The sequence below is a fragment of the Electrona antarctica genome, assembly GCF_951216825.1.
Source record: "Electrona antarctica genome assembly, chromosome: 8".
Lineage (NCBI taxonomy): Eukaryota > Metazoa > Chordata > Actinopteri > Myctophiformes > Myctophidae > Electrona > Electrona antarctica.
This window is the reverse complement of record NC_136789.1, coordinates 27,999,337-28,026,251: the sequence shown is the minus strand read 5'-3', so window position 1 is coordinate 28,026,251 and position 26,915 is coordinate 27,999,337. Positions and strand designations below refer to the sequence as shown.

The 26,915-nt window shown below is 44.2% G+C and overlaps 2 protein-coding genes across 3 annotated transcripts in view; both read right to left on the bottom strand.

Annotated features, from left to right (window-relative positions):
- Nucleotides 1–986: 986 nt before the first annotated feature.
- On the bottom strand, nucleotides 987–13,570 carry LOC306927767 (E3 ubiquitin-protein ligase TRIM62-like). 2 transcript variants are annotated; one of them, XM_079507616.1, is made up of 9 exons: nucleotides 13,178–13,570; nucleotides 10,219–10,406; nucleotides 9,307–9,352; nucleotides 7,570–7,665; nucleotides 6,393–6,617; nucleotides 4,767–4,789; nucleotides 3,626–3,747; nucleotides 1,748–2,315; nucleotides 987–1,447 (listed from the first exon to the last, which is right to left on the bottom strand). In XM_079507616.1, the coding sequence occupies exons 1-8, from the start codon at nucleotides 13,550–13,552 to the stop codon at nucleotides 1,774–1,776; spliced, it is 1,617 nt and encodes a 538-aa protein (XP_079363742.1). In that variant the 5' UTR covers nucleotides 13,553–13,570; the 3' UTR covers nucleotides 987–1,447; nucleotides 1,748–1,773. The 2 variants fall into 2 exon arrangements, with proteins under 2 accessions (XP_079363742.1, XP_079363741.1); XM_079507615.1 differs by having other exon boundaries at nucleotides 10,219–10,448; nucleotides 13,178–13,568.
- Nucleotides 13,571–21,972: 8,402 nt separating this feature from the next.
- The window catches only part of LOC306928692 (FRAS1-related extracellular matrix protein 2-like), a gene marked incomplete at its 3' end in the record, with an annotated part of 185,734 nt that continues 180,791 nt past the window's right edge, over nucleotides 21,973–26,915 (bottom strand). Inside the window, exons 23-26 of the mRNA XM_079508962.1 lie at nucleotides 26,720–26,846; nucleotides 23,905–24,092; nucleotides 22,922–23,068; nucleotides 21,973–22,590 (exon numbers count right to left, since the gene is read on the bottom strand). Of these exons, the coding sequence (XP_079365088.1) occupies nucleotides 21,973–22,590; nucleotides 22,922–23,068; nucleotides 23,905–24,092; nucleotides 26,720–26,846 (1,080 nt within the window). The remainder of the gene's footprint in view (nucleotides 22,591–22,921; nucleotides 23,069–23,904; nucleotides 24,093–26,719; nucleotides 26,847–26,915) is intronic.

Sequence of the window (26,915 nt, the reverse complement as noted above, 5' to 3'; positions counted from 1 at the left end):
TTTTCTAATGCACGATATATATATATATATATATGTTTGATTAACTGTAGATGGCTACATGTGATAATGAATATTAATTTGTAGACTGATCAGAGCAACGGGCAAACAATTAACCTACTCAGAAATTGACACCAGACCAATATTGTCTGGATCATATTCTATGACAGTAACTTAATTGAATACAATTATTCCTCAACAGAATGGAGAAAAAAAACCTCAGGGATATTTTAAACATTTGTCATTTGAAGAAATACACAAAATAAAAAACAAAAAACAAAATAAAACTTATCTTTAAAGAAAGAAATGTTCATTTAAAGTCAACAAACATACTGTACTATATTCAAAGGTTTGGATTGGAACTGATTAGCAACAAAACTATAAGGACTAGAAAAAGTGCGCCTCGGGCCACAGGTCTCCACCAGGGCAGGTCAGGTTGTGGCCTCCTGGTGGCGCTATAATAAGCCAATGTGAAAAGGGTGCCATTTCTTCTTACGCCTTGGATGCGTTTTGTTCAAAACGGGCCAATCCTGCAAACTTTGAAAGCCAATGTTAGCCAATCAGGATGGAATATGAAATATCGGACAGATCCGGCTTGAACACATGACTATAGACTCTATAGTCATGTGTTCAAGCCGGATCTGTCCGATATTTCATATTCCATCCATACATTTTTTTTAATATTACTCCATATTTTGTCCAAAAATCGTTACACACTATCTCTATAGTATAGAGATAGTGTGTAACGATTTTTGGACAAAATATGGAGTAATATTAAAAAAAATGAATTCGACAAAAGTCAGCCTCCTGGTGGCGCTATGAGGTTCATCATTGGCATCTAGGGAGTGTTTGCAAAGTTTGGCATCGACCGGGTTAACGGTGCCGGAGATTAGCTGTACACAGACAAACACGGACGGAGTGCAAAACATACTCTCTCCCCATGCCTTCGGCCTGGTGGAGACAAAAATGGTGCTGAACCTACAAACAAGAGTTGTCCAAGATATTATTTATTCAAGTTTGCTTCATCTTAACTGAGAACTTATGAAACAGCAAATTACTAAAACTTGTCAATGGCATTGGTGTTAGGACAAAGTTTGGGTTACACACACCAAAAGCTGGAGATAGGAGGGGATATCGCCCCTCAAAAAAAAAAGATTTAGCTTATCAAATAAACGAATGGAACAGTTTTACCTATTTTAAAACCAGCGCGATAACAAATCTCTTTAGATTATCTCTACTCAGATAGCCACCTAGGTATTTATTATTATTTTTGCACAAAAAAAAGGAGATTACAAATCTTTACTGAAGATCCGGTGAACATCCGGTTTTAACCACTGGTTCTTAATGTGGGGCTCGGGGACCACCAGGGGTCCAAATGAGCCCTTAAGAGGTCTGCAACTCTGATACCAACAACATCGTGTCCCCCGGGTTGTCGGGGGGACACTTTAAACTAACCTGACTCCGCCAGATGGGGCAGCAGAGAGTACACTGGGTTCCCCCCTCCTGCTCCCATCTGGGAACTCTCAGGCAGACTTGATGCCCGGGCACAAAACGGCCTGGCCAATCAGCAGCAGCTAGAGGCGGGATCAAGGCAGCACTGTGTATGGCTTGATCCCACCTCTAGCTGCTGCTGATTGGCCAGGCCGTTTTGTGGCCGGAGCATCAAGTCTGCCTGAGAGTTCCCAGATGGGAGCAGGAGGGGGGAACCCAGTGTACTCTCTGCTGCCCCATCTGGCGGAGTCAGGTTAACTTTAAACTGCTCCACGTTGAAACATTTCAGTAATAGTGGCAAATCTGAAAACAGCCCCTGCGGTCGTTTTTCCCGGGGCTGAAGAAAGGATAGACGGGCCGGCCGCCAAAGAAGGCATGGAAGTCGTGCAGCTTCACCATGTTGACGGCGTCGTAGAAGATGACCAGCCCACCGTCGTAGTCCAGGAACACGCCCACTCGCAGCAGGTCCTCCTTGTTGCCCAGGGAGACGACGCCACCCTCCTCGTTAGCGAAGAGCGTCTGCTGCTGGCGGCGGGACAGGCTCCAGTAGCCGGCGGACGGCTTGAGGCTCACGAAGCCCTTCCTGCCGCTGCCCTCGCCGGTGACCCCCAGGTGCCACATGCCTTTGTCCTTCACATTCATCTCCCAGTAGCGGAGGCCACCGGAGAAGCGGTCGATGGCCAGGACGCCCGGGAAACTGTTGAAGTGCTCGTAGCGCAGGTTGTCCTCGTCCAGCCGTCTGTCCGTCTCCTCCGCCATGGTGCCGTCCTCCATGATGAGGAGGTTGGGGTGAGCTGTGAGTGGGTCCAGCGTCACGTTCTGCGGCTCTGGGTTATTGGGACAAGTAAAGCAAAGAAGGTTAAAACCCATTTAGACCTGAGGACGATTCTACAAATGCCTTCAAAATCCTGACACCCATGACTATGTCATTCGTTCTCAAACATTTTCATGTCAAGGACCCCCAAAAATATATGTATTTGGCCGCCGACCCCCATCTGAAAACATGTTCCAGGGACCCACCAGAAGCAAAGATTTGAGTTAAAAATGTTTGCTCTGAAAGAATATATTCAAACACCAAAAGGGGTTCCAGCATTTTCAACCCTGTCCCAATTTACTGTTGGTGAGAAAACTGGCACAAATGTTCAAAACGTTTCAAAAATGTGAAGTGACATGATTCACCTTGCAATTTCTGAATATTTTCAAGACAGTGAGAGGTGAGCAGGAAATCAGACATCCATAACGACAAGCGGGTGCGATCTTGTGTGACACACACACACACACACACACACACACACACACACACACACACACACACACACACACACACACACACACACACACACACACACACACACACACACACACACACACACACACACACACACACACACACACACACACACACACACACACACACACACACACACACACACACACACACACACACACACACACACACACACACACACACACGCACACACGGCGTATTGTTGCTCCGTGTGAAAAGGGCTAAAGGCTTAACGCTAAGTGGAATTTTAGCAAACGCATCGCACACAAGGCCAAACGAAAAGTAACTTAAACATACGTACGTCCATAAGGACGTGTATAGGCGTCCTTTGGTCTTTTTTTATTGATTCCAATGTACTCCTTGTTGATTCGCGCTGCCGTTCACTTCCTTGTTTGCGGCTCTAAAAGAATGGCTCGTATCTCCTAATCTAGGAAACTCTCCATGGTTTTGACCAGATGGGCAATGTTCCGTCTTCATTTCTCACTTCAGCATGCCTCTCGTTTGGAATATTAACGCTTCTAGAGAGACTTTAGCATAACCAGCGCGAGGTAAGAATGGAAGATTATGCCTCCCGGTTTTGGGGGTGGAATGGAAGGGAGGGGCTTTTCAGAGTAAAATCTGCCATATCTGCTGCCACTCTAGCGCCTATATTTTGAAATATGCTGTCGTGTTATCCGTTGTGTTAGAACAATAGCCTAACAACACGACTAAAATGCACCGATTCCCCCAAGGTCTGAGCCATCTATGAGGAGAAAGAAAATACACTCAAACTTGACCCACAATCGGTACGACTGGTTGGGGGGCAGATGTGTATATAATGTGTTTGTGTATGCAGTATAGTCAACTCACTAGTAGACAGAACACGCATCATCTTTTTCCATATGATGAGCTGGAATGGCTCGGACAACTCCGGCCAGCTAACAGGCCATTCTGTCACTGCAGCAACCTCCAATGATTTGGAATGCAGGACTCTGATGAGAAGGAACAGGAACTCTGTTAAAGGGGCATTCCACTAATTTTCAACATTTTACTATGTCATTAATGTACCTTAGAGCTGTTGTGTGGAAATAATAAAAAAGTTCCCCCATTCTGTGTTTCCTAGAACTAGAGGTCTGAAAAAAATCTTTTTTTTCATAATTACAGTTCTAGGAAACACAAAATGGGGGGACTTTTATTATTATTTCCACACAACAGCTCTAAGGTATATTAATGACATAGTAAAATGTTGAAAATGGGTGGTTTTCCCCTTTAAGCGATGGCCATATGCACCAAGCATTAAATATTAAACACATTTCAACTCGGACCATAGAACTGGTACAACAAATATCATGCATTTGATAGACTGAGACTGAGACGTAGATGTTTGTTAAAATATGTGATTTGACTTTGAACACCTGGTTATTGGATAGAAAGTAGCAGAATTGCAACCAATTTCTGATACACATAGTATATGCTTGAGGGGAAAAAAATCACACCCGTGTGAAGTGAGGGGCGCTTTACCAACCCTTATCATCTTACATCATCGCGATATCATAACACATCATATGCCGATTTGCTCAGTGACCGACAAAACAAACATTAAACTCTGTCCATTGTCAATGGCGTTTTTGAGTGGTGTAAACCACTCCTACAACTGGCTTTGTTAGTTTACGTGTCTGTCTGTCTGTTCGTACCAAAACTTGAGCATGGTTGCTATGGTCACCCAGTTCACACAGGTGTGATTTCATTACGTCAGACATTACGTCAGACCACAGCTGATCAGTCTATATAAGACCTTACACCACTCAGTTCACACAGGTGTGATTTTTTAATGTTTGTCTAAACAAAACAAACATTAAACCTGCTCAAAAACATGAAAGAATTTGAACGTATTTGGTCAACATGGGTCGGGAAATCTGATAATACACGTCTGCACATACTGCTGATTAGCAGCAAACGTTCCACATAGAAACACACTGGAAGGTCAGCGATGAAAAGTGAAGTCACTTACTTGTCATGTGTCTTAGTGAGGCTCTGTTTGAGAAAACAAAACAAAGGAAAACAAGAACAAACGTTTTAAATGATGCCCATTGATTTATTCAGTGTTGAATTGGGACGACATGATGTCCAATGATCCAATTCTATCCATTACCTTTTTGATTAAAGGGACATTTCACCGCTGGAGGAAACCGCAGTATTTGTAGTATAACAGTAGCACAATTAGAAATGTGCACCCTATGGCCAGAACAATAATGAAGTCTGTACTGTGTGTTTGACTAGAGTTTTACTGGATTGCCGAATTCCTTTTTCCTACAATACCCATAATGCTTTAGTGCACTTCCCCTCCTTGTGGAGAGGGGGTAGGCCATAGATATTAAAAAAAAAATAGATGCCTCATTGGCCGCTCCAGTTCGTTGGAGCGATGTGTGTCGACGGGAGGGCGAAAGAATTTACACTGGGAGAGGACGTACGCCGGAAGAGTGGAAGGCACGCTACGTCACGCTGCCACTCAAGTGGTTACTGGCCAATCACAGCACGTCTTTTCCGGGACTTACAGACCCAAACATGCACTCTGTGACGCACGGTCATGCTTCCGTGGGGCTTCGCAAGGAATCTGGGAAATGTTTTGCCCTCCCTTGAGCACATACGCTCCAGAGCCGAAAGGGGCGTCTATGGGGGAGGCTGCATGGTGTCACTTTGTAGTCCAGGAAGGAAGAGCAGAGTTTCCCCCACAATGTTGTTGGCATGGCGCTGCGCCATGCTTGAAATAAATCGCGCCATGCCAAGCTGAAAAAAATAATAATAATCTTGCCTCCCCAGTGCCGCCCCAGTGTCCCTCCCCAGTGCCTCCCCAGTGTCTCCCCAGTATCTGCCCAGTGCCTCCCCAGTGCCTCCCCAGTGTCCACCCAGTGCAGTGTCTCCCCAGTGTCCCCCAAGTGCCTCCCTGAGTGCCTCTCCAGTGTCTCCCCAGTGCCTCCCCAATTAATTGGCCTAATTAATTAATTGGCCTAATTAATTAATTGGCCTAATTCATTCATTCATTAGTCAATTTCTTTGGCCGCACGCCGGGTGTCGTCGCCATGCCATGCTCCATGCCAAGGCATTTTCCTGCGGGAAACACTGAAGTGAGACCACATTTTCATGACAGGTTTTTGGTCATGAACATGGCGAGGCATCATGACTAAAATATCAACAAAAAATATATATTACACACATTAAAACCCCAGGAAAGTGTTTGTGTCCTAAACATCATCGAAAGCTCTGGTTGCAAAAGGGGTGAAGTGGCCCTTTAAATCGAGAAGCACATTGTTTTTTTTATTTTAAATAAATGTATGCATCAACAAATCCATGAATCATAGTTTATGTAGCCCTAGTTTATGTTTGGATTTCTAAATCAAGGGCGAGAGCAACGACTCCAACTCGTTTCAGTAATATTTCTCTTTCTTACCGGGTGCACGGTCTGGACACGTAACTTTATAACAACAGAACACCAGCACTCATGGAACTGTCAATGTTATTTTTTTGTATTTTTGAACATTTTCGCCTGGCATTCCCAAAATAGGGATAGACTATTTTTTTATTTTTTTTTATTATTTTTCTAATCCATTAGTTTCATTAACTGTTGCAGGTTCCTGACCTCAAAGCTGGTATCCCCGGTGAGTTGAGAGCAGATGTTGGCCATCTCTTCCTCCACAGCTGCCAGCTGGGCGTCCACTAGCCTCAGGTTGTCGTCGATGGCCAGTAGCGTTGCCTCTTCGTCAGCGTCCAGCTGGTCCAGCATGGAGTCCCTCTCCTTCAGTAAGAACTGGACCAGGTGTCCCACGTCGGCCTCGATCTTTTCCCGCAGCTTCTCTTTCATGTTCTGAAAGAAAAATTATATGGCAAAGTCCTAAATGTGTTATTATTTGTGAAACGGTGCGAAAAGAACCCCCACACACAAGCTCCGTTTCCTAAACCAGTGGTTCCCAAACTTTTTCATGTCAAGGAACCCCCAAATTTATATTGTAAAATCAATGTTAATTTAACTCGTGTACACACTCAAGAGTTACAGACCCATAAGGGTCCATTTGGTTCCAAACTATCATTTAGCTGGGGACCCCCTGGAACTCTCTCACAAGGACCCCTGGGGGTCCCCGGACGCCACTTTGGGAACCCCTGTCCTAAACAATTAACACAATATGCAAAATGATGTTTTGCTGTTCCACATACGGCCGCCTGGAGGCTTTAAGCTTAGCTTTTTTTCCAAGACCAGGGAAAATGCTTTTAAACATAGTTTGACCAGTTCAAATGCTCTTATCTTTATTTAAATCACACCCGTGTGAAGTGAGGGACGCTCTAATCATCATACATTATCATTATACATCATCATCATTCAAAAATGGTGGTCCCTTATTGGCCAAGGGTTCCCACAGACATTCCCAGCCGATTTGCTCAGAGACATACGACGTAAATTATCCATTCATTGTCAATGGCATTTTTAATGTTTGTTCAGACAAATAGTGTTTATAGGAGCGCCCCTCAAAAATAAATACAAAAATCGACAAGAGCTTGTAGATCAGCTATTTTCGCTGCGCAATATCCTATGGAATCTAAATGACTGAAATCCTGTGGTCATACAGATACAATGGCGTGCAGTGAGCCATGCATGCATGAATTACTTAATTGAAAACTAAGCGGTGTAATTAAGAGCCCAACAGATACTAGACCTTTGGATCCGATGCCGATCCCCATTTTTGGAGAGTCAGAGTTCACCGATTACCAATGTTTGACCCATATTTTGTCAGAAAGTTCTATTCTAAATGTTAATGACTTACCCTGGCTTGAATTTTGTCGTTCTCCTCCGTCAATATGACTTTCTCACACTGAGTCTTGTTCCATGTGAGCTCTTCGAGCTTATCGTGTAGCTTTGACTAAGAGGGATAAAGAGAATCGACAGATAAATTACACTGAAATATTACAAGAAACGCATGAATCAACACACAGTATTGCACACATATTTGAAGGGATTTCTGATTAGCTACTTGTGAAGAGAGCAGTCACAGCAAAGCAAGACTGGCCAAGAATCACCATACATATTTTTTAACAAAATACCTTGATATTGATATTATGATGTACTGTAAAAATCAAATAATGCCTTTAAATTATAAAATAAGGCTATAAGTGATTAATTGAATACTTTATTAGGCAGGAATTTTAACAGCAACAGAGTACAGTCAAATAATTGGATTAAAATGTTAGACCAAGTGCTCTTGGTGCAATTCCTTTTAGACTAAAAGGAATAGCACCAAGAGTCCTTGCGGTCTCGTTTCCATTTGGGTCCCATGTATTCAATTCATAAACATGACATGAAAAATAACAAAATTCAATATCATCACTATAAGACAGGCCCGGTTGGCCTAGCGTTCCGGGCACATAGGGGGCTAATCCTAGCCCGGCTAATAAGCCAGACTCAAATCACACTGTCGTGTGGTATTTGAGTCTGGAGATGCTGTGTATGGATCTTGTTTCCCGGGGGGCGGGTTCAAACATTTTCTCTTTGACGCAATTGGTCAGAGCTACTGTCAGTCAAAGGTCTCAAGCATTGAATGTCACTGTACCAAAGCCCGCCCATATTGCATACCGTGTCCCGATTGGCCACACCAGTTCTCTGGTGTAGGAAATGGGCGTACAATTGAGCCTCTCCAGACCGTAATCCGCCGGCAGGCAATTATTTTTTGCCAACGGCTAATTCGGTCTGGCTTATTAGCCAGGCTAGATCCCAACCACCTTTGCTGTGTGTCACTCCATCACTCTCCCCCATGTCCTATCAGCTTACTGTACACTATCAAATAAGAGGCAGAAAAAGCCCAAAACATTCTCTTTTTTTTAAGGGAAAAAAACTGTGGGTGGTACCAGATCGTTGTTCGCTTATTGTCTGACCAAGTCAGATATACTGAGGGCACTGAGGGGGCAAAGCCACATTTACAATTTTGAATGTCAATCGCATTTTCAATTGCTTAACTCTGTCTTCTACCCGAAGCCAACCTAGGCTAGCACCTTGAAAAGAGGTCAGGACCCCATCATGGGCCCCGGGCCGAGAAGTAGTTTGGTAGGAGGTTTGAAGCTTCCTCTTATCTGACGTTGTTGGGAGAACCAAGCGAGGATTCACTGACGCTTCCTCCCCGAAGCGTCAGTGAATCCATCCCTGCATTTCTTGCATGACTAGAACAGTTTGAGCCACAAGGGCACCCCCTTGTGGCTCAAACTGTTCTCACACTCATTTTTGTTTTAGAACTGGGCTTCACACACTGGGTTGCAAGTGATGTTGCAAGTCATCTATTCTGCAGTCTACACGTCATCTGCCTCGGCACTCAAGTGTGCTAAACTATGCTGGATCTATTATAATGAAATTCTAATTAAAATGATTATGCTCAACACAGGGCATACAGCCATACAGTCATATGGGACATATCATCAACAATTTGCCAAAACAAGAGAATTCACCACAGATGCCGAACTAAAAAATAAAAATAAAATAAGCAAATGATTTATATCAATTACTGAAGTCTCACCGTCATGTCATCGACAACTTCACTCACTGGATACACCTCATGATGTCTGATGAGAAGAACAGAACAGTTACTGGTGTATATAATATTATACACACATTGATTGAATACTTTGTCAGAAATGTAGAAAACAGCATGTGGCACAGTTATACACATCAAGGCTAATACAGCTTCTCTCTCCCGAACACCGGCCAATTGTGTTCCCACAGACACCAGACAAAGATGCCCTTCCCTTCTTACATCTGACGAAAGCTGAGAAGTCAAAAATATTCTGCATTTTTTTACCCAAAAGAATCACACCTGTGTGAAGTGAGGAGCGCTCATATCATTATACATCATCTCATGAACAACTTTATGTGATTGGTTAGCCGAATGAATGTATGTGATTGGTTAGCCGATTTGCTACATACGACGTACATTTCCCTTCATTGTCAATGGCATTTAATGTTTGTGTTGCCACAAATGTACGTGATATTTGAGGTACATATGACCTAATTTCTCCTTTCATTGTCAATGGCAAATATGAGACGTGTGGGGACAAAAGCTGTATATAGAGCTCAACAACAGGGAGGCTGCCACGTTCAAGGTGGTTCATATATATTAGCAGTGGTTCCAAAACTTTTGATCCATGACCCAAAAGAGTAATTTGATGTGTCCTCGTCGGGACCTAGTGGAAATGGCAGATCAACAAGCTCACAGCAATGGGTCTCTATGGGGTCTGTAGCCTAAGTCAGGTCAAACCGTGGGCCCTTGAAATGAAAATGGCTGAAAATCCCTACTATAGCCGTAAAAAGAACTTCTCTTATGGGGGTCCTTGGCATATATTTTCAAATAAGGGGTCCGCAGGCTAATGAGTATCATTTTGGGGGTCCTTGACATGAAAAGGTTTGGGGAGCCACTGGTGTAATACATTACCTGTGGGCTCTGGACTCCCTGCAGACGACACAGATGCGACACTGGTCCGTCTCGCAGTACATCTTCAGCTCCTCTCTGTGTATGTCACACCTTTCACCTTTGACCTTAGCGGAGGAGGCGCAGGGCAGCGGCGGCAGTGCAGAAGAACCACGCAGTCCGTCCAGTTCGTCCAGTCTGTCCACCAGGTTCTGGACAACAAAGTTCTTGGTCAAGGTCATTTTACTGAACACCTGTTAAACAAAAAAAATGTTAAAAAACTATGTTTTTGGAATGAACATTATTAGTTTGCTTCACTGCATTTTACTGAAAGCTAAAATAAAATCTCATGACTGAACCACGTTGTCCCAATCTGTCCCATTCCAGGAACCCCTCAGAAGCAATGATTGGAGTTAAAAACGTTCGCTCTGAAAGAATATACATTCAAAGATTTGTGCCACATTTTCACGATTTTTCAAAAATAGCAGACCTACAAGCTCGTAGTGCACTCGGTGTCGTGCTACGAGCTTGTAGATCTGCTATTTTTCAATAGCTAAAGTATAACATAATGCTTAAAACACCAAAAGGGACTTCTATGGAATCCAATATTGAAATCAGTCTATTATTCTCAGAGACGACTGATAACAGGATTACTGCATGTTTTTTGTGAGGGTGCCTACCCTTTTATAATAATAAAATTAAAAAGTCAACTGTAGATTTAGTCAACCAACATCGCATGACATTTAGTCGACTAAAACTACACTAACACATTCCAGGTGACTAAAACTAAAATGAAGTTTAATTCCAAAGACTGACTAAAACTAAAATAAATGTGTTGCCAAAAACAACACTGTCCTCAACCAGCAAATCGAACCCTGGTAATAATGTGTCACCACAGGCTTATGTAGAAGATTAACATAGGAATCAGGAATGAAAGCTCGTCATTGGGTCCAAAGTTGTGCTATTGTGCCTACCAGCTTGAATAAGGTAATGAATAAATAAAACACCCCTGTTTTAGGTAGGCCTGTCACAATTATTACATAATCTCCTAATTATTTGAGATAAATCAATTATTTTTTGCATAATCATTTCCTGAAAATGAAAACTATACATTTAAGAAAATAGCAGCCACATTCTGCAGGTTCCTGGCATGAAACATTTCCAGGTGAGGGGGTTCGCGACCAAATTAAAATATATATATCAATTTGGGGGTCTTGGCATGCAAATATTTGAGATCCACTTACTGCCTCAAACCTCTGATTCCAAAATCAGCAGGAAGGACAGAGAGAGGGACCCCCAGCTGGACATGACAGAACAGGTCAACAGATAACATTCTCTACAGTGGGGGGTCTAGACTAGAGGACCCAAGGGGTCCTGTGGGGGTCGTTGCATGTGTACATGTTCAGAGCTCTCCGGAGGCAGTGGGGGTTCGCTCTCTCGACCAAAGGTAATGAAATACATCTACGAGTCTAAATCTTAGGCTAGGAAAATATCCAGGTGATAATCAAGATATGTTTGTCAGTCAGTCACCTAGCCCGTCTCCGGACCCCCCGGGTTGAGCTCCTTTGGACCTACCACGTAGGGTCCGGTCTCACCGGATTCAAGCGACGTGGGACGCAATCTGACTTACCCTGACTTAGCCCTGTGCTGCGGTGTGGGTGTCACGCTGACATATTCCAAACGAAGCATATGGACGCTATAGGATACAACGAACCCTCTCACCCCCCCCCGAACGGCACAGAAGCCGTTAAGTATTTTTAATGTTTGTACGACCGTTTTGCCAGCTCTGAAATTCTCTCTTGTTGACATCCCATTGTACCGCCTCTCGGCATCTCGGTTGGCTAGCAGCGCCTCCCTACGCGCCTCGTAGGCGCAGCTAGCCAACCGAGATGTCAACAAGGAGGGACCGAAGAGAGAATTTCAGAGCTGGCAAAACGGTCGTACAAACATTAAAAATACTTAACGGCTTCTGTGCCGTTCGGGGGGGGGTGAGAGGGTTCGTTGTATCCTATAGCGTCCATATGCTTCGTTTGGAATATGTCAGCGTGACACCCACACCGCAGCACAGGGCTAAGTCAGGGTAAGTCAGATTGCGTCCCACGTCGCTTGAATCCGGTGAGAAGGAACCCTACATAAAGTCATCAAAATGTCAGAAACTTTAACGTAGGGTTCCGAAAGGAGCTATCAGTCACCAATACAATACTCATACAGGTACAGCCGGTATGGAACCTCTGACAAAGAGTGAAAATGTTCTGCAGAGAGAGACTGAAATGACGTAAACAACTTTACCAAACGCTTTGCACTAGGAAGACATTCTAGCCATGCGTCCCCCCTCCATGGCGTGGCTATGGTCGTTCATAGTAATGTAAATCAGTAAAATCACATTACTATGAATGACTTTAGCCAGTTGAGTAGCCACACCATTGATTACTTTATTATGTAATCAAGTTAAATTGTAACCTGTTCTGCACTGGAGTGATAACCTTAGAGTATATAGTATATACTCTAAGGTGATAACACACCACGTTACGACAAGCCGTTCTTCAGGGCGGAAATTCATCATAGTAAAAGTAACGTTACAACCCGTTCTGCACTGGGACTAACAGAAATGCGCTTATCCCCGACAGTCTCGGCCACTTAACCCAAACAGCCACTGCAATTCAATGTTTCATACCCGAACTTCTACCATTGCAACCCTAACCCTAAATATAAAGTGATTTCCCTAAAGCCATGTTACCCGTCCGTGCGGTTCGTTTATGTTCCGTAATATTCCAATATCTTTCGAAATGGTAAGGTCGGAACTCGGAAGTTCTCAGTGACAAATAATGTGTAATACAAGACGGTATTAACCGTATAAAACAAACGCTTATGTTAGCTCTGGTCCATAACTAATGCGTTTAACTTTCAACGCATTACGGCCAAGCTACACCAGGCTATGGACCAGAGCTACGCTTATGTATGGAATACGTGTGTCGTTACAGACCGTTCTGCACTGGGGACATTCATAGCCGCCGGGGTGGTGGTGGTGGTTCTTCCCGTCTCCCGTGGCCACCGTGCGGCTCCAGTGCAGGGAGATGCAGCCGCGGCAGAAGTTGTGGCCGCAGCTCAGTATGACGGGCTCCCTGAAGTAGTCCAGACATATTGGACACACGAGCTCGCTCTTCACGTCGTCGTCGACGGAGCCAACTGTGATTTTTAAATTTGCAACGCGTGCTGCTAAGTTGGTGGTGGTAGCCATGTTGTTACTTGTTATCATGCGTTTGTTTGTTACCGTTTTAACTGCCTCTGTCTGCACTAGTCTGCTCTGCACCGAAGCGAGGTCGGAGGGAATGAACTGGAGAAAAAGGAAAACAAACATTCAAAGAGAGCCTCGCTTAGTTGTGATTGGTTTAGAGAGATGTGACGCGCCACTCACATCTCTCTAGTCTAAAGTAACCAGAGTAGTATAAAAAAGAGTAATGACACTCCCGTTGACTCTCATTGTAACAATGGAATGCGGAAGTGCTCATTCTATCTCAATGGAATAGTTCCAGCCATAGGAGCAATGTTTGGAACTATCACCCATAGGCACCCGCTTTGCAGCGAGATCAAAGCGTGTCACCACTCTCTTATTAGATTACTCTGGTCTAAACCAAACCAATCACAACGGAAGTCTAGCCTTTAAAATAAAAATATATATACCTTATAGTTTGGTAACCTCGCCTCACCAGGCTTTCCACCACCTCGGAGGAAAAATAATATATATATATATATATATATATATATTGTTTTTTAATTATATCCAATTATTATTTGTATTTTTTCAATTAATCGTATTTGTGTTTTTTAAGTGCTTTACAAATCAAATCATTCTTTGAATCTTTTCACAAGTAGTGAAGGAGAAGCAGAAAGGGGGAGGGGCAGGGTGACACACAGCAGGGTAAAACTTGTTTTTCTTCTCCTCTCCTCCATCATCATCATCATCATCATCATCCTCTCCTATCTCTGTCTCTCCTTCTGTTGTCCTCACAATGTCCATTTCTCATATTCTAAAGCAGTTGTTTTCAACCATTTTCATATCAATCAAGGTCCATTATTTATTCGGAATTTGAGCCACGGAACCACCATTTGAAGAGATTTAGACCCAAAACTAAAGAATATTTTGTTGTCGCTGAATAATCTTTGTCCAGTATCCATGCTGTATTGATGTTGGTACCATTAGGAGAGACTCTTGACTCAAGAGTCTCTCCTAATGGTACCAACATCAATACAGAGACTCTCAAGAGTCTTGAGAGTGCAAAATGAAACCAAATGGACCCATAAGGGTCCATTTGGTTTCATTTTACACTCTCAAGATCTATAATGGTCCATTTGGTTACCAACTTTCCATTTTGCTGCATGGGGACCACCTGGAACCTCCTCAAGGACCACTGGTGGTCCCCGGACCACATGGTTGAAAACCACTGTTCTAAAGTATACTTGTGTGGGGTCGGGTGACCATGGTGTCCCGCGTTGGCCCGGGATTGTCTCCGTTTCAAGCTGTGTGTTGTGCATGGCCGCCACAAGGCCAAACACAAGACATTAGTAAAGACATTTAATGAGTCATAATTCTCGAAAACACTCAAACGCCCCGGTTTTCAACATTCATCAACAAATTGTTGATTTCTTGTTTTTGGCTATATAGTGTGTATTTGTACGTCTCTAAATGTTATGATGAATTGTAAACAAGTGTAATGCTTTATGGTGTCGTCCACAGTTAACAGTTTTGTATCGAGTTGTGCTTGAGATGTACTGTAATTCTCCAATCTGTTAATACATTCTTCAATCAATCAATCAATGCCCATATATGGAGATCTCTATCTGTCAGTCCATGTCGCTTTTATGCCCTTATATGGAGATCCCTGATGTCATCAGGGACATCAGGGGGCATGCTCCCTTTTTCTGACTGATTTTGTGATGACACATTGAGGTTAGATTTGGGCGTAGCTGCAGTGGGAACTCCTTATATGGTCATGGCTGAGTCATGGTGACATGAGTGTGACATCAGAGGCCTCCCCTTGGAAGATGTGTGCAGACAGATATGAATGGCTAAATCTACTTATATAAGGCACAGAGACGTGGACAAAAATTAAGAGAGTAATCAAGGACGGAAAGAGACATCGAGACGTTTCACATCCAGAGAAAATACAATAGAAGAGACCAGAGAAGAGAGACATGTTCCAGTGGACAGAGACCAAAGTCAAAGGACCAAATGCTGGTCTTTCTGCCGCTGTAGCGGTGGGAGACAGCGTGTACTGCTTTGGAGGAGGTGCCCGAGGTGGCCAACGCAAAGATGGCATTGATGTGAATGTCTTAAACACAATGTCTTTACACTGGACGAAGTTGACCCCTGCATTGACACCTGGAAACGAAGAACGTCCCCATGAAGTTCCCTCCTGGCGCTGTGGCCATACTGCTGTGTTGGTAGGAGGTATCGTCTACATCTGGGGAGGATATAACTGCAGGGGCCGGTACTGCAACAAGCTTGACGCGTTTGATGTCAAAGGCCATACATGGTTCAGGCCCGAGGTTTCCGGGACCGTTCCAGTGGGGAGGTCCCACCACTCGGCCTGTGTCTTGGGGAAGGCCATGTACATCTATGGAGGATGTACATCCATGGATGATGTCCATGGAGGATGTACTAATGACATCTACAAGTTGGACACCACCACAATGGTCTGGTCTTCAATAAACACCCATGGCACCCCACCACCTGGTTCAAGCGGTCACTCAGCATCCATCATCGGGACCAAGATGTTTGTATTTGGGGGCCTGAGTGGTGACGGCCACAGCCTCTACAATAGCGTCACAGTGTTTGATACGGAGACCGACTCCTGGCTGAGCACACCTCCTGCACAGCTTTATCCAAGCTTTGGTCATTCATCCTTTACTTACAACGGAGAGCTGTACATCTATGGTGGCAATAGCATTCACCTTACCTTCAATGATCTGTGGAAATTCAACCCTGGGACCTTCTCGTGGAAGTGGGTTGAGTTCAATGGGATTTTTCCAATGCCCGAAATGTGCTGTTGCATGGTGGGAAACCGTATCGTGAGCTTTGAACGCCACGCACCCGAACACGTGTTCATTTTGGATTTGTCCTCGTCAGAGGAAGTTATGGAGCCAGGCAGCAGAGAGAGGCTCAGGGGGGAAGTTATGGAGCCAGGCAGCAGAGAGAGGCTCAGGGGGGTGGAGGTAGAGCCTTCTGGGAGCTGGTGTGTGTTGAGTTAATTCAAAAGATTAAAAGAAAATTACAAAAAAAAGCTGTGGGCGCTGGGGGCATGTTCTCTCCTCCGTGTCATCAGTGCCCATACCCGAGGCAGGGTTGGCGAAAGGGCCTTTCTGATTCAACTGATTCTATGACGGCACGCACGCACGCACACACACACACACACACACACACACACACACACAATCCTGCCAAATGCATACTGAGTATAGGCCTAACCAGATTCCAAAGTTCTTAAACCTGCTGTATTCTGCTGTAGGCCCACTAATTTGTCCCCTTTCTTTTTATGTAAATTCTGTTAATTCTTCTGTTTCTCTTGTTTTTAAACCTCTCTCTCTCTCTCTCTCTCTCTCTGACATTAGTGCTAAGTGGTTATCATCAATTAAATCAATCTACCACCTCATCAGTAATCAACAATCTTTATTCTTAAATACATGTATACATAATAAAAACCCATTCATAAAAAGATGCAAAGTGAATATCAAGTTTGATTCTTTGTGTGGACATTTTCTCATACACTCGTGGATAACTGTTGTTGGCTAAGTATTACATTACATTGCATAGCTTGGACTGGCATGTGAGGGTTTGAACTAAAAAAAAAGTGCATGTCTTTCATAAGGTGTCACTATTTTCAAATTCATCAGGAATCATAGCAGGCTATTGAGTTGTGTGCACTCTACAGCTGCAGCAGAGCAATATATCCATAATATTATATCAATATTATGATATGAGTATTTTGGATATCGTGTGTTTTCTTTACCTGGATTTGCACTTAATTAAGCACCTATTTTATACTCCAAACAGTGCTTTAGCCTAGGTTTTTTCAGACAGCAGCCTATAACGGGATAATTATTCGCTGCGTGACAAGGCCTACGCAAGTATACACAGCAAGCACGGTCAGCACCTGGACGAATTAGTGACGTCTCGGTTGGGGCCAGATCAAGTCAAACCAAGACTAGTCAGATCTGGCCCAGAATTTCACCTGATTTCAACCAACATAGATTCTGCCCACTTAAGACAGACGTCCCAGGATGAATCAGAGATAGTCAGATAAGAGGCCAGATCCACTTACGTCATATCATAACTAGTCAGATCTGGCCCAGAATAAGCTATATTATTTCAACTGGTGAAGACGTCCTGGAAATGACATAAAGATCATCCCCATATGGGCTGTGATCTGGCCTATAGTCCTGAACGTCACTGGAGTCACCGGAGGACATCATCCTAACGTCATCATGACGTCATTTGGCTTGCTGGGTAGGCTATACGCTTGCGTGGGGTCAATGACAATGGATGAAATGTTTAGCAAAAGGTATACGCTTTTATTTTTATTTTCCGCCAAAAAACTTGGGCACGGCGTACTATATACGTAGGCTACATAGCGTATAACGGTAGAACTGCTCCAAAATTACAACAATAGTTGAACTACAAGCTCCTCCTAATAAGTCACACCACATAATAATTTGTGACATGTTGTGAGCTTGTAGATTGGCTATTATCGAATTTATATTATCACCACAGTACGATAGTATCGTCACAGTATCAATATCGAGGTATTTGGTCAAAACATATAGGTATGGTGATATTTAATTTTGTCCACATTGCCCAGCCCCAGTGCACTCTTCTCTCGACTCTAGCCTAGGCCTACTGCAAATCCCTCATCGATTGCGTTCAGACTCCAACCGATCACCAGCTGAATGCTTCATGTGCACTCCGTCTTTTACGTCAAAGCATAAAATCCTGCTTAACAAGGTTTAATAAATACAGTCAGTGAATAATTAACGATAATTAAAAAAACAGCAGTATGAGACACATATAATTAGGAACACAGATCTCAGCATGGTGTTGTTTGACAACAGCGGCAGCGTGTTGCAACAGGAACGATATATGCACAGGCAAGCGGTTCCCAAACATTTTGTTGGACCGGCGGTCCAATTCGAAAGCGTTCGCGGAATCGCAGCCCACCCGTCTGAGCACTTAACATATACCAGATGTGACACAATAATGACGGAGGTTTTAACGAAAAGACGTCTCCACAGCTTATCATTGTCTTTTTTTTTTCTCCAAATCCAGGGTTAACATCACATATAACTGTAAAGTTACTGTCACCCATTTTGTTTGCGTCTTGTGATAGATAATGCTGGACTGTCACATTCATAGTAGTCATACATACAGCTTACAAAAACATAACAAAAAAATTATAATTGTAAAATAATGTGGATATAATATAGGGCATGTTCACAGTGCCACAAGTAGTAGTCTTTAACACACAAGTGTAAAGTGGTTCTGTTGAGACTTTTTGTTAAAGCTGCAATCCATAGGCTATGTTTGTTTAGTGGATAAAATATGTTGACCAATCTTTAGTTATATTCTATAAACACTCTGCCTTAAATTAAGGCAGAGTGTTTATAGAATATAACTAACACAACTGTGGTTTAGTTGGTCTGACTATAACTGCTCATCTATTAATACTTTTAGATCCTATGGCCAGGTAGGACACCTACTGGTTAAAAAGAGATATTGCACGTAGCTCAAAACAATTTATCCTCTGCCCTGTACTGGCTTTCTGAATTAGCTCAGCAGCAGAAATATCTTTCATTTGTGCACTGCAGGGGACTTAGGGCCGATTCATACTCCTATTTTACCGCTGTTTCGGCGCTGTAGTGCCGAAATGATTTCGGCTCGTCAGACATTTTCAGTAGCACCGAAGAGCCGACTTTAATTAGGACGGTACCCGCCCCACCGAACCTCAAATGACGTCACATTGTAGGCTCTACATCGCCGAACCGACTTTTATTCGGCTCTAAAATAGGAGTATGAATCGCGCCTAAGGCGCGATTCATACTCCTATTTTAGAGCCGAATAAAAGTCGGTTCGGCTCTGTAGAGCCTACAACGTGACGTCATTTTAGGTTTGGGGGGGCGGGTACCGTCCTAAAGTCGGCTCTTCGGTGCTACTGAAAATTTCTGACGAGCCGAAATCATTTCGGCACTACAGCGCCGAAACAGCGGTAAAATAGGAGTATGAATCGGCCCTAAGGGTTCGGATTCCGGGTAGGAAGTTATACAGATTGCAGTTTTAAAGTATAGTCGTTTTAAAGATGGTTCACAACAACACACACATCAATCAAGGAGGTGGGCTCCTTCACACATGATCTAGTAGTGATACCTCTGATATCTGTGATATTTTAATAAATCAGTGATTCTCTCAAACGTTCTTGAATTTCAAGGACCCCCCCCAGACAAATATCGTTGCTGTCGGGCAGAATCCCCTTATCTCCATATTCTAACTTTTTGTGTGTTTTCTTGTTTCTTTCTGTAAATCAATGGATTACTTGATCATATATTTGCACTAAAGCATCGAAAGTAGCAGATCTACAAGATCTCAATGCCTTGTGGTTAGAGTGTCCGCCCTGAAACTGGGAGGTCAGGGTTCGATCCCCGGCCGGGTCATACCAAAGACTGTAAAAATGGGACCCAATGCCTCCCTGCTTGGCACTCAGCATCAATGGGTTGGATTGGGGGTCAAATCAACTAATGATTCCCGAGCGCGGCGCACGCTGCGGCTCACCGTTCCAAGAGATGGGTCAAATGCGGAGAACAAATTTCACTGCGGTAACGTCTGTGACTAATCGTTTGACTTTGACTTTGTTGCTTTTGAATTTGAATCCTGAAAAGTAACAGTTTTGGATATATAAGGTTTCCACCCGACAGAGACAATACTTTCGTTTGTTTTTTTGAGAACCACTGGAATAAGTAGCACAATGACACGATGCAAAGTCAGTGAGGAACGTAAAGAGGTAAGACATGTGGTGGTCACAGAAAAGTGTACTATTGTTTTACAAAAGAATCTACATAAATTACTGTCTGAACCCAAAACCAGCAGCAGCAGAACTAAAATAAACCTACAGATAAACCTGCCCCAACTGCAAAAAAATATTGATATATTTCACAATATACAAAAGTAAAAAAGAAAAGAAAAAAAAGCATTATTTAAATTAATTTATATTCTAGCCACTAAAATGAGTTATCCCCCCCCCCGCCCCCTCTCAAATAAGAATGTCCAAAACATTGGGTTTGTATTGAAAAATGTGAAATATATATATATATTTTTTGCCGTGGGATGTCTTACAAAGACATTGGTCATCATAAACGTCATGGATATCGCAAGCCACAGCCACAGTGAAGTGAATAATGTGTTTTGAGACGTTGACGTGTATGTAGAAGTCTGACATTCAGGACCAATTCACTTGTAGGGATCGAGGGTTGTGTGACTCGACTTGATGTCAACGAACGCACGTGTTGAGCAACACTTTGGCGACAGTGTAGCGTGGAGTATACGCGGACAACGCTTCATGGTCGTTGTGTAGCTTTCGTTTCGCCACTAGAGTGAACACAGCGTCAGCACTGGGACGGTCCATGAGGGCAACAGCTGCTTGAGGCACTTTAACCACCGTAAAGCAGCGATCCCAACCGCATCTGGATAAGGGCCCACTTGAAAACCAATAGAGCGTCGCAGTCCCGCCCCCTTTCATGACGACGCCAGGCCCAGGAAATCTAATGCATTTTCCCCATAAACATTTCAAAAAGTATTTATTTAAAGACCTTATAAGCGTCGTACAAAGCCAACTCGAGTTGTGACAAATCATGACAACAAACACAATATTTTGGACCAAACTAATAATTACAAAGAAGAAAAACAAAAAAAAAAAGTGTTGTAACCTTTTTAATTATTTGTTTGGCCCAAAACATTGTGTTTATTGTCATGATTTGTCACAACTCGAGTTGGCTTTGTCCGCAGCGTCTTTAAATAAATACTTTTTGAAAAGTCTATGAGGAAAATGAACACTGCGATGCTCTATTGTATTTCGGCTTGGAAGAATGGTACTGGTACTTTTTTCTTCATGTTCTGAAGAGAAAAATACAATGATTTTATTTAATATTAATGTTATATTATCATTAAAATCTTAGCGTTTGACAATTATCTGGGGGCCCACTAGCAACATCCTCACGGCACCACCAGCGGGGCCCTGGCCCACAGGTTGGGGATCGCTGCCATAAAGCCAACAACACGTGACAAAACTACACAAGAAGAGAGGACAGAAGGATCATGCTACCAGCGCAGCACCGAAATGGAATGTTTAAAGTAAAGAAACCAAAATGGCATTAAGGGTGCAGTGTTACTGTCCCCCGTGAATGGCTGATCTATACTTCGTCGCACTCCGACAGTGTTTTCAGTTGAGAATTGACGCCGTTTTCGGCATACGACCACAATGGAAACAAGCCCTGGGGGCTTTTTTGTGTAATCCTTTTAGCATTATTGTATGAAGTATTCGATCAATCAACCCCTCCCTATCTAACACTACACAGTTAAAATCCTCACTGCAACCCAAGTGTGTGTGAACATACAATGAGGAATTTACTGTGTATATAAACAAAACAATACAAGAAAACAAAAATACTTTTTTAAAAGCCCCAGGTACCGATTCCCCTTTTTTGTCCATCCTGTCCATCCATCCATCCGCAGATGGGTCAGACCTCCGAGCTGTCGTGGCAGTCCTGCATCCTCACCACCAGCATGGGTTCCGTGCTGATCGACCCGCTGATGGCCGCCCCCCTCATGGCGCTGCACCCCCCGCCACCCCCCGCGCTCTTCCCCGTTCCTTTGCCCGCCGCCGCGAGGAGGAGGAGTCTGGACCTCAGCGCGGCCGCCAGGCCCAGGACCACCAGTGCGGTCAGCAGCACGCCCACCAGCCCCCCCACCACGGTCACGGCCAGGCCGTCCTCGCCGGCGGCCCCCGAGGCGCCGCTCAGCTGCCGAGGCTCCAGCCCGTCCGTGGGCAGCTCGTCAACTGTCGACCGTCTGCTGCGGTCCAGGGCGATGTGCATGATGTTGGTGCCGCGGTCGTTGTCCACGCCGATGTCCTCGGCCACCTCCGGCACTTTGGCTGCCGCCCGGGCGGAGCGGCGAGGTTTGGCGCCGGCGGCCCCCGACCGTGGCGGCGAGGGCAAGGCGAGGTCGTTGGCGCCGGCGGCGGCGACCACGGAGTGGTGGTACTCCAGGCTGCGCTTGCCGATGCCCCTGTTGGCGTTCTCTTTGGAGCGCACCGTGTAGATGGTGTGCATGTACCACTCTCGGCCAGCAGCCACCTGGGAAGTAACGTACAGTATGGACACATGTTTAGGGTTTAAGACTGAGAGATGATATTGATCTGTCTGTCCGTCTCTTTGTCTCTCTGTCTGTTTTCTAATTCATGGAATTTCTTTGATTTTTATTTGATTTCCTCGTGAAATTACTGGGAAAAAAATAATTAAATTTTGTTTTCAATTAATGGAAATATTAGCTTTTTCGGGAATGTTTTTTGAAAATGTTTTGAAATAATAATAATAATTAAAAACAAAAAATAAAGGGACCCAATATAAAATGTTGACCCAAAAACCTGTTTGTGAACCAGTGGTCTATCTACTCCATCGTCCGTACCTGGAACATGGCAGTGGAGTCCAGGCTGAAGCCGTCCGCCCCAGGCTGTCTGACCAGGGACAAGGCTGAAGGGTCGTCCACCGCCAACACTGCGTTGAAGCCCACGTCCCCAAACCGGCGGGCCTGGGTCTCTGGCTGGGCCTTGTCCTGGTGGGGGTTTACTTAGTGAGTGTGATAACGAAGGCACGGCGCACGTTTAATTAAATTATTTCGTATAGCAGCACATTTCATCAACAAAGCCATTTAAAGTGCTTTAATAGAGTGTCGCAGTCCCGCCCCCTTTCATGACGACGCCAGGCCCAGGAAATAGTTTCCAATGCATTTTTCCCATAGACATTTCAAAACGTATTTATTTAAAGACCTTATAAGCGTCGTACAAAGCCAACTCTTGTCGTGACAAATCATGACAACAAACACAATATTTTGGACCAAACAAATAATTACAAAGAAGAAAAACAACAAAAAAAAGTCTTCTTTCTAATTATTTGTTCAGCCCGAAAAATTGTGTTTGTTGTCATGATTTGTCACGACTCGAGTTGGCTTTGTCCGCGGCGTAAACGTCTTTAAATAAATACTTTTTGAAATGTCTATGAGGAAAATGAACGGAGAATCATTTCCTGGGCCATGGTAGGGGGCGGGACTGCGACGCTCTATACACACCGGCCCGACACGGACACGGGCATGAGTACAAGGGCCGTCCGTCACCAGAGGGGAGTGTGAGGCACAGACTAGACACTTCTGCGTTGCTTTCTGCAGCATCGCAGGCGTGCATTCATGACGTTACACCACCCCCTCTTGTGTAATATTGCTTAATTAAATTCACTTTTCCACTCACTTTGCCACTCGATCTGCCATTCACTTTATGCACGCGCATATACCCCTTCTATTCAATCAATGAGAACATGGCGCATATACCCCTTCTATTCAATCAATGAGAACATGTAACACACAGCATTACACAAGAACAAAAAGGGTTAACTTACTATGATCTTGAACCTATAGAGCAGAGAAGGGGAGTCGGCCAAGCAGCCAAACTCGAACCTGGTGGGGTTGTATTTGGGCACGTAGCCGTCGGCGCCGGTGCACAGGTACACCTTCTCGATGTTACAGAAGAACGCATCGCCCAGGTTCTGCACCGGGTCCACCATGACACGCCCGTAGATCGTATCCCCTGGAGAAACACATTAGAGAAGAAGAGGATATTATTCTTTAAACTTCATGTAAGTTATGAATCACCAGTATAAATAGAAAGAGGAAGACTTGTGTCTGACGGTGCTAATAAAAAGCGCCCTGGAATATATGCTAATAAATGCTGGATGTTGAATTTAAATCTTGAACTAAACGCCCATACAGTAAAAGTATATTTAACCTCTATAGTGTCTCTGTCGGGTGGAAGCCTCATTATGTCCAGAACTGTTACTTTTCACGATTCCAATTCAAACGTATCAAAAGTAGCAGATCTACAAGCTCAAAGCACATATTTGTGCTCCAGGCCGAAGGCATGGGGAGAGAGTATGTTTTGCACTCCGTCCGTGTGTGTGTGTGTGTGTGTGTGTGTGTGTGTGTGTGTGTGTGTGTGTGTGCGTCCGTCCGTCCTTCCTTCCGTCCGTCTGTTACCAGCTAATCTCTGCCACCGTTGGCCCGATCCATGCCAAACTTTGCACACACACTCCCTGGATGCCAACGACGAACCTCTGCCCCAAATATTCCTCAACGGCCTGTTATAGCGCCACCATGAGGCCGATTTAGGCAAAACACATTTCTGTAGATTACTCGTACACATTTTATCCATACATCACACAATTCGGTATACACTATCTAGTGTATCATGTGATCAACACGGATCTGCACCATTTCCCATCTTCCATCCTGATTGGCTAAGATTGCCTTCCAAAGCTCACATGATTGGTCCGTTTCGAACAAAATGCCACAAATCACAAACACAGTGTGCAATTTCCGTGAAATTATACACGCACATTTCCACTAGGCCGAGGACGACATGTCACTCATTTCTTCCCCAAATCAGCCTCAAGGTGGCGCTATAACAGGCCAATTCCTGTTTTTAGCTATAACTGCATCGATCTGTATACAACTTATGTATGCGCACTCCCTAGAGGCCATGGGAAAACATTGTCCCTGCATCCCTCCACATCTGCCGGTTATAGCGCCACCATGAGGCCGATTTCTGCAAAACACATTGCTTATGTTAGTCGCACAGATTTCATCCAAATGTCACGCAAATCGGTACACATGATCTCTGTAGTCATGTGATCAAGACGAGTCTGTTGGATTTCTCAGATTCTACACTGATTGGCTAACATTGCCTTCCAAAGTTTTCAGGAGTGGCCCGTTTTGTACGAAATGCTGCACATGTCCTGCTCATCCAGAATTCTATCCTCATGCTATGAGTGATCTGGCTCTGCATTTCCTCAACAAAATGAAGAAAATTGTTGCAAAAAAATAACAAACAAAAAAACATGTTTATATTACTCCTAAACATTTTGCCAAACATCTCACACAGTCCTATCCTCCTGGTGGAGACCTGTGCCCAGAAGGGCACTTTTTCTAGTTTGATTCTATTGTGGCGCTATAGAGGGTATGCGCATGCTTAAAGTGAATGGCACATCGAGTGGCAAATCGAGTGGCAATAGGCAAAGTTAGTTAAACATTGTTTAATGTTGTTTAATGCAATCAGATAGGACTTTTCTGTTTTGATGTATGGGTTGTCAAGGCCAGAAAGTAGTTTTTTGACACTCAGTAGGCATTCCTGCACAACTTCCGGGTTTGATGATGATGTCACGCGCATACCCTCTATAGTATGATCAAGAAGGGCGTTCATTTACGAAAAAGTTGAAATATGGAGATACGAGGTTTCTGCCCGACAGACAGTAATGATATGCTACATTGACTGGGGTCTCCCAGGGTTCTAACGGGTCCGTTTGGTTCCATTTGAACACTCTCAGAGTTAAATTAACTTTGATTTTACAATATAAATTGGGGTCCCAGAGATAGAAATGCCATTAAATGGGGGTCCGTAGCCTAATGCATGTCAAACTTGGGGGTCCTTGAAATCAAAGAGCCGTAAAACTCTTCTCTCATGGGGGTCCCTGCATGGCATATCTTTTCAAATGGGGGTCCGCGGTCTCATTACTGTCAATTTGGGGGTCCTTGACATGAAAAAGTTTGGGAACCACTGCTTCATAGCACCTTTTGTCATATTAAAGGTATACGTAAATATGTAAACCCACAAAGATACAGTACACGTCATGGGGGATACAACAGGAGAGAATATTTAGTTTCCCTGGCCGGCGTACAGGACAGGACAGGACAGGACACCTACCTTCAGAGAAGGTACAGGACAGGACAGGACACCTACCTTCAGAGAAGGTACAGGACAGGACACCTACCTTCAGAGAAGGTACAGGACAGGACACCTACCTTCAGAGAAGGTACAGGACAGGACAGCACACCTACCTTCAGAGAAGGTACAGGACAGGACAGGACACCTACCTTCAGAGAAGGTACAGGACAGGACAGGACACCTACCTTCAGAGAAGGTACAGGACAGGACAGGACAGGACACCTACCTTCAGAGAAGGTACAGGACAGGACAGGACACCTACCTTCAGAGAAGGTACAGGACAGGACAGCACACCTACCTTCAGAGAAGGTACAGGACAGGACACCTACCTTCAGAGAAGGTACAGGACAGGACACCTACCTTCAGAGAAGGTACAGGACAGGACAGCACACCTACCTTCAGAGAAGGTACAGGACAGGACAGGACAGCACACCTACCTTCAGAGAAGGCCACGTCACTCTCCTGACCGAAGCCCATGGAACCGTCAGACAACCACAGGTCTCTCTTTGACAGCAGGATCATCTGGGTGTTGAGGCTGAACTCCACCGCTACTGGGTCACTCACCTAGAGAGAGAGAGAGAGAGAGAGAGAGAGAGAGAGAGAGAGAGAGAGAGAGAGAGGGAGAGAGAGAGA

Bases quoted from the DNA above. Each gene is read 5' to 3' on its own strand.
- LOC306927767 (XM_079507615.1), bottom strand. From the start codon at position 13,552: ATGTTTGTTTTCCTTTTTCTCCAGTTCATTCCCTCCGACCTCGCTTCG. The intron at 10,449-13,177 runs GTCTGTAACGAC...TTTGTTTAACAG, and splicing joins AATGTCCCCAGTGCAGAACG to GTGTTCAGTAAAATGACCTT. The intron at 9,353-10,218 runs GTAATGTATTAC...TCTTCTCATCAG, and splicing joins AGGGAGTCCAGAGCCCACAG to ACATCATGAGGTGTATCCAG.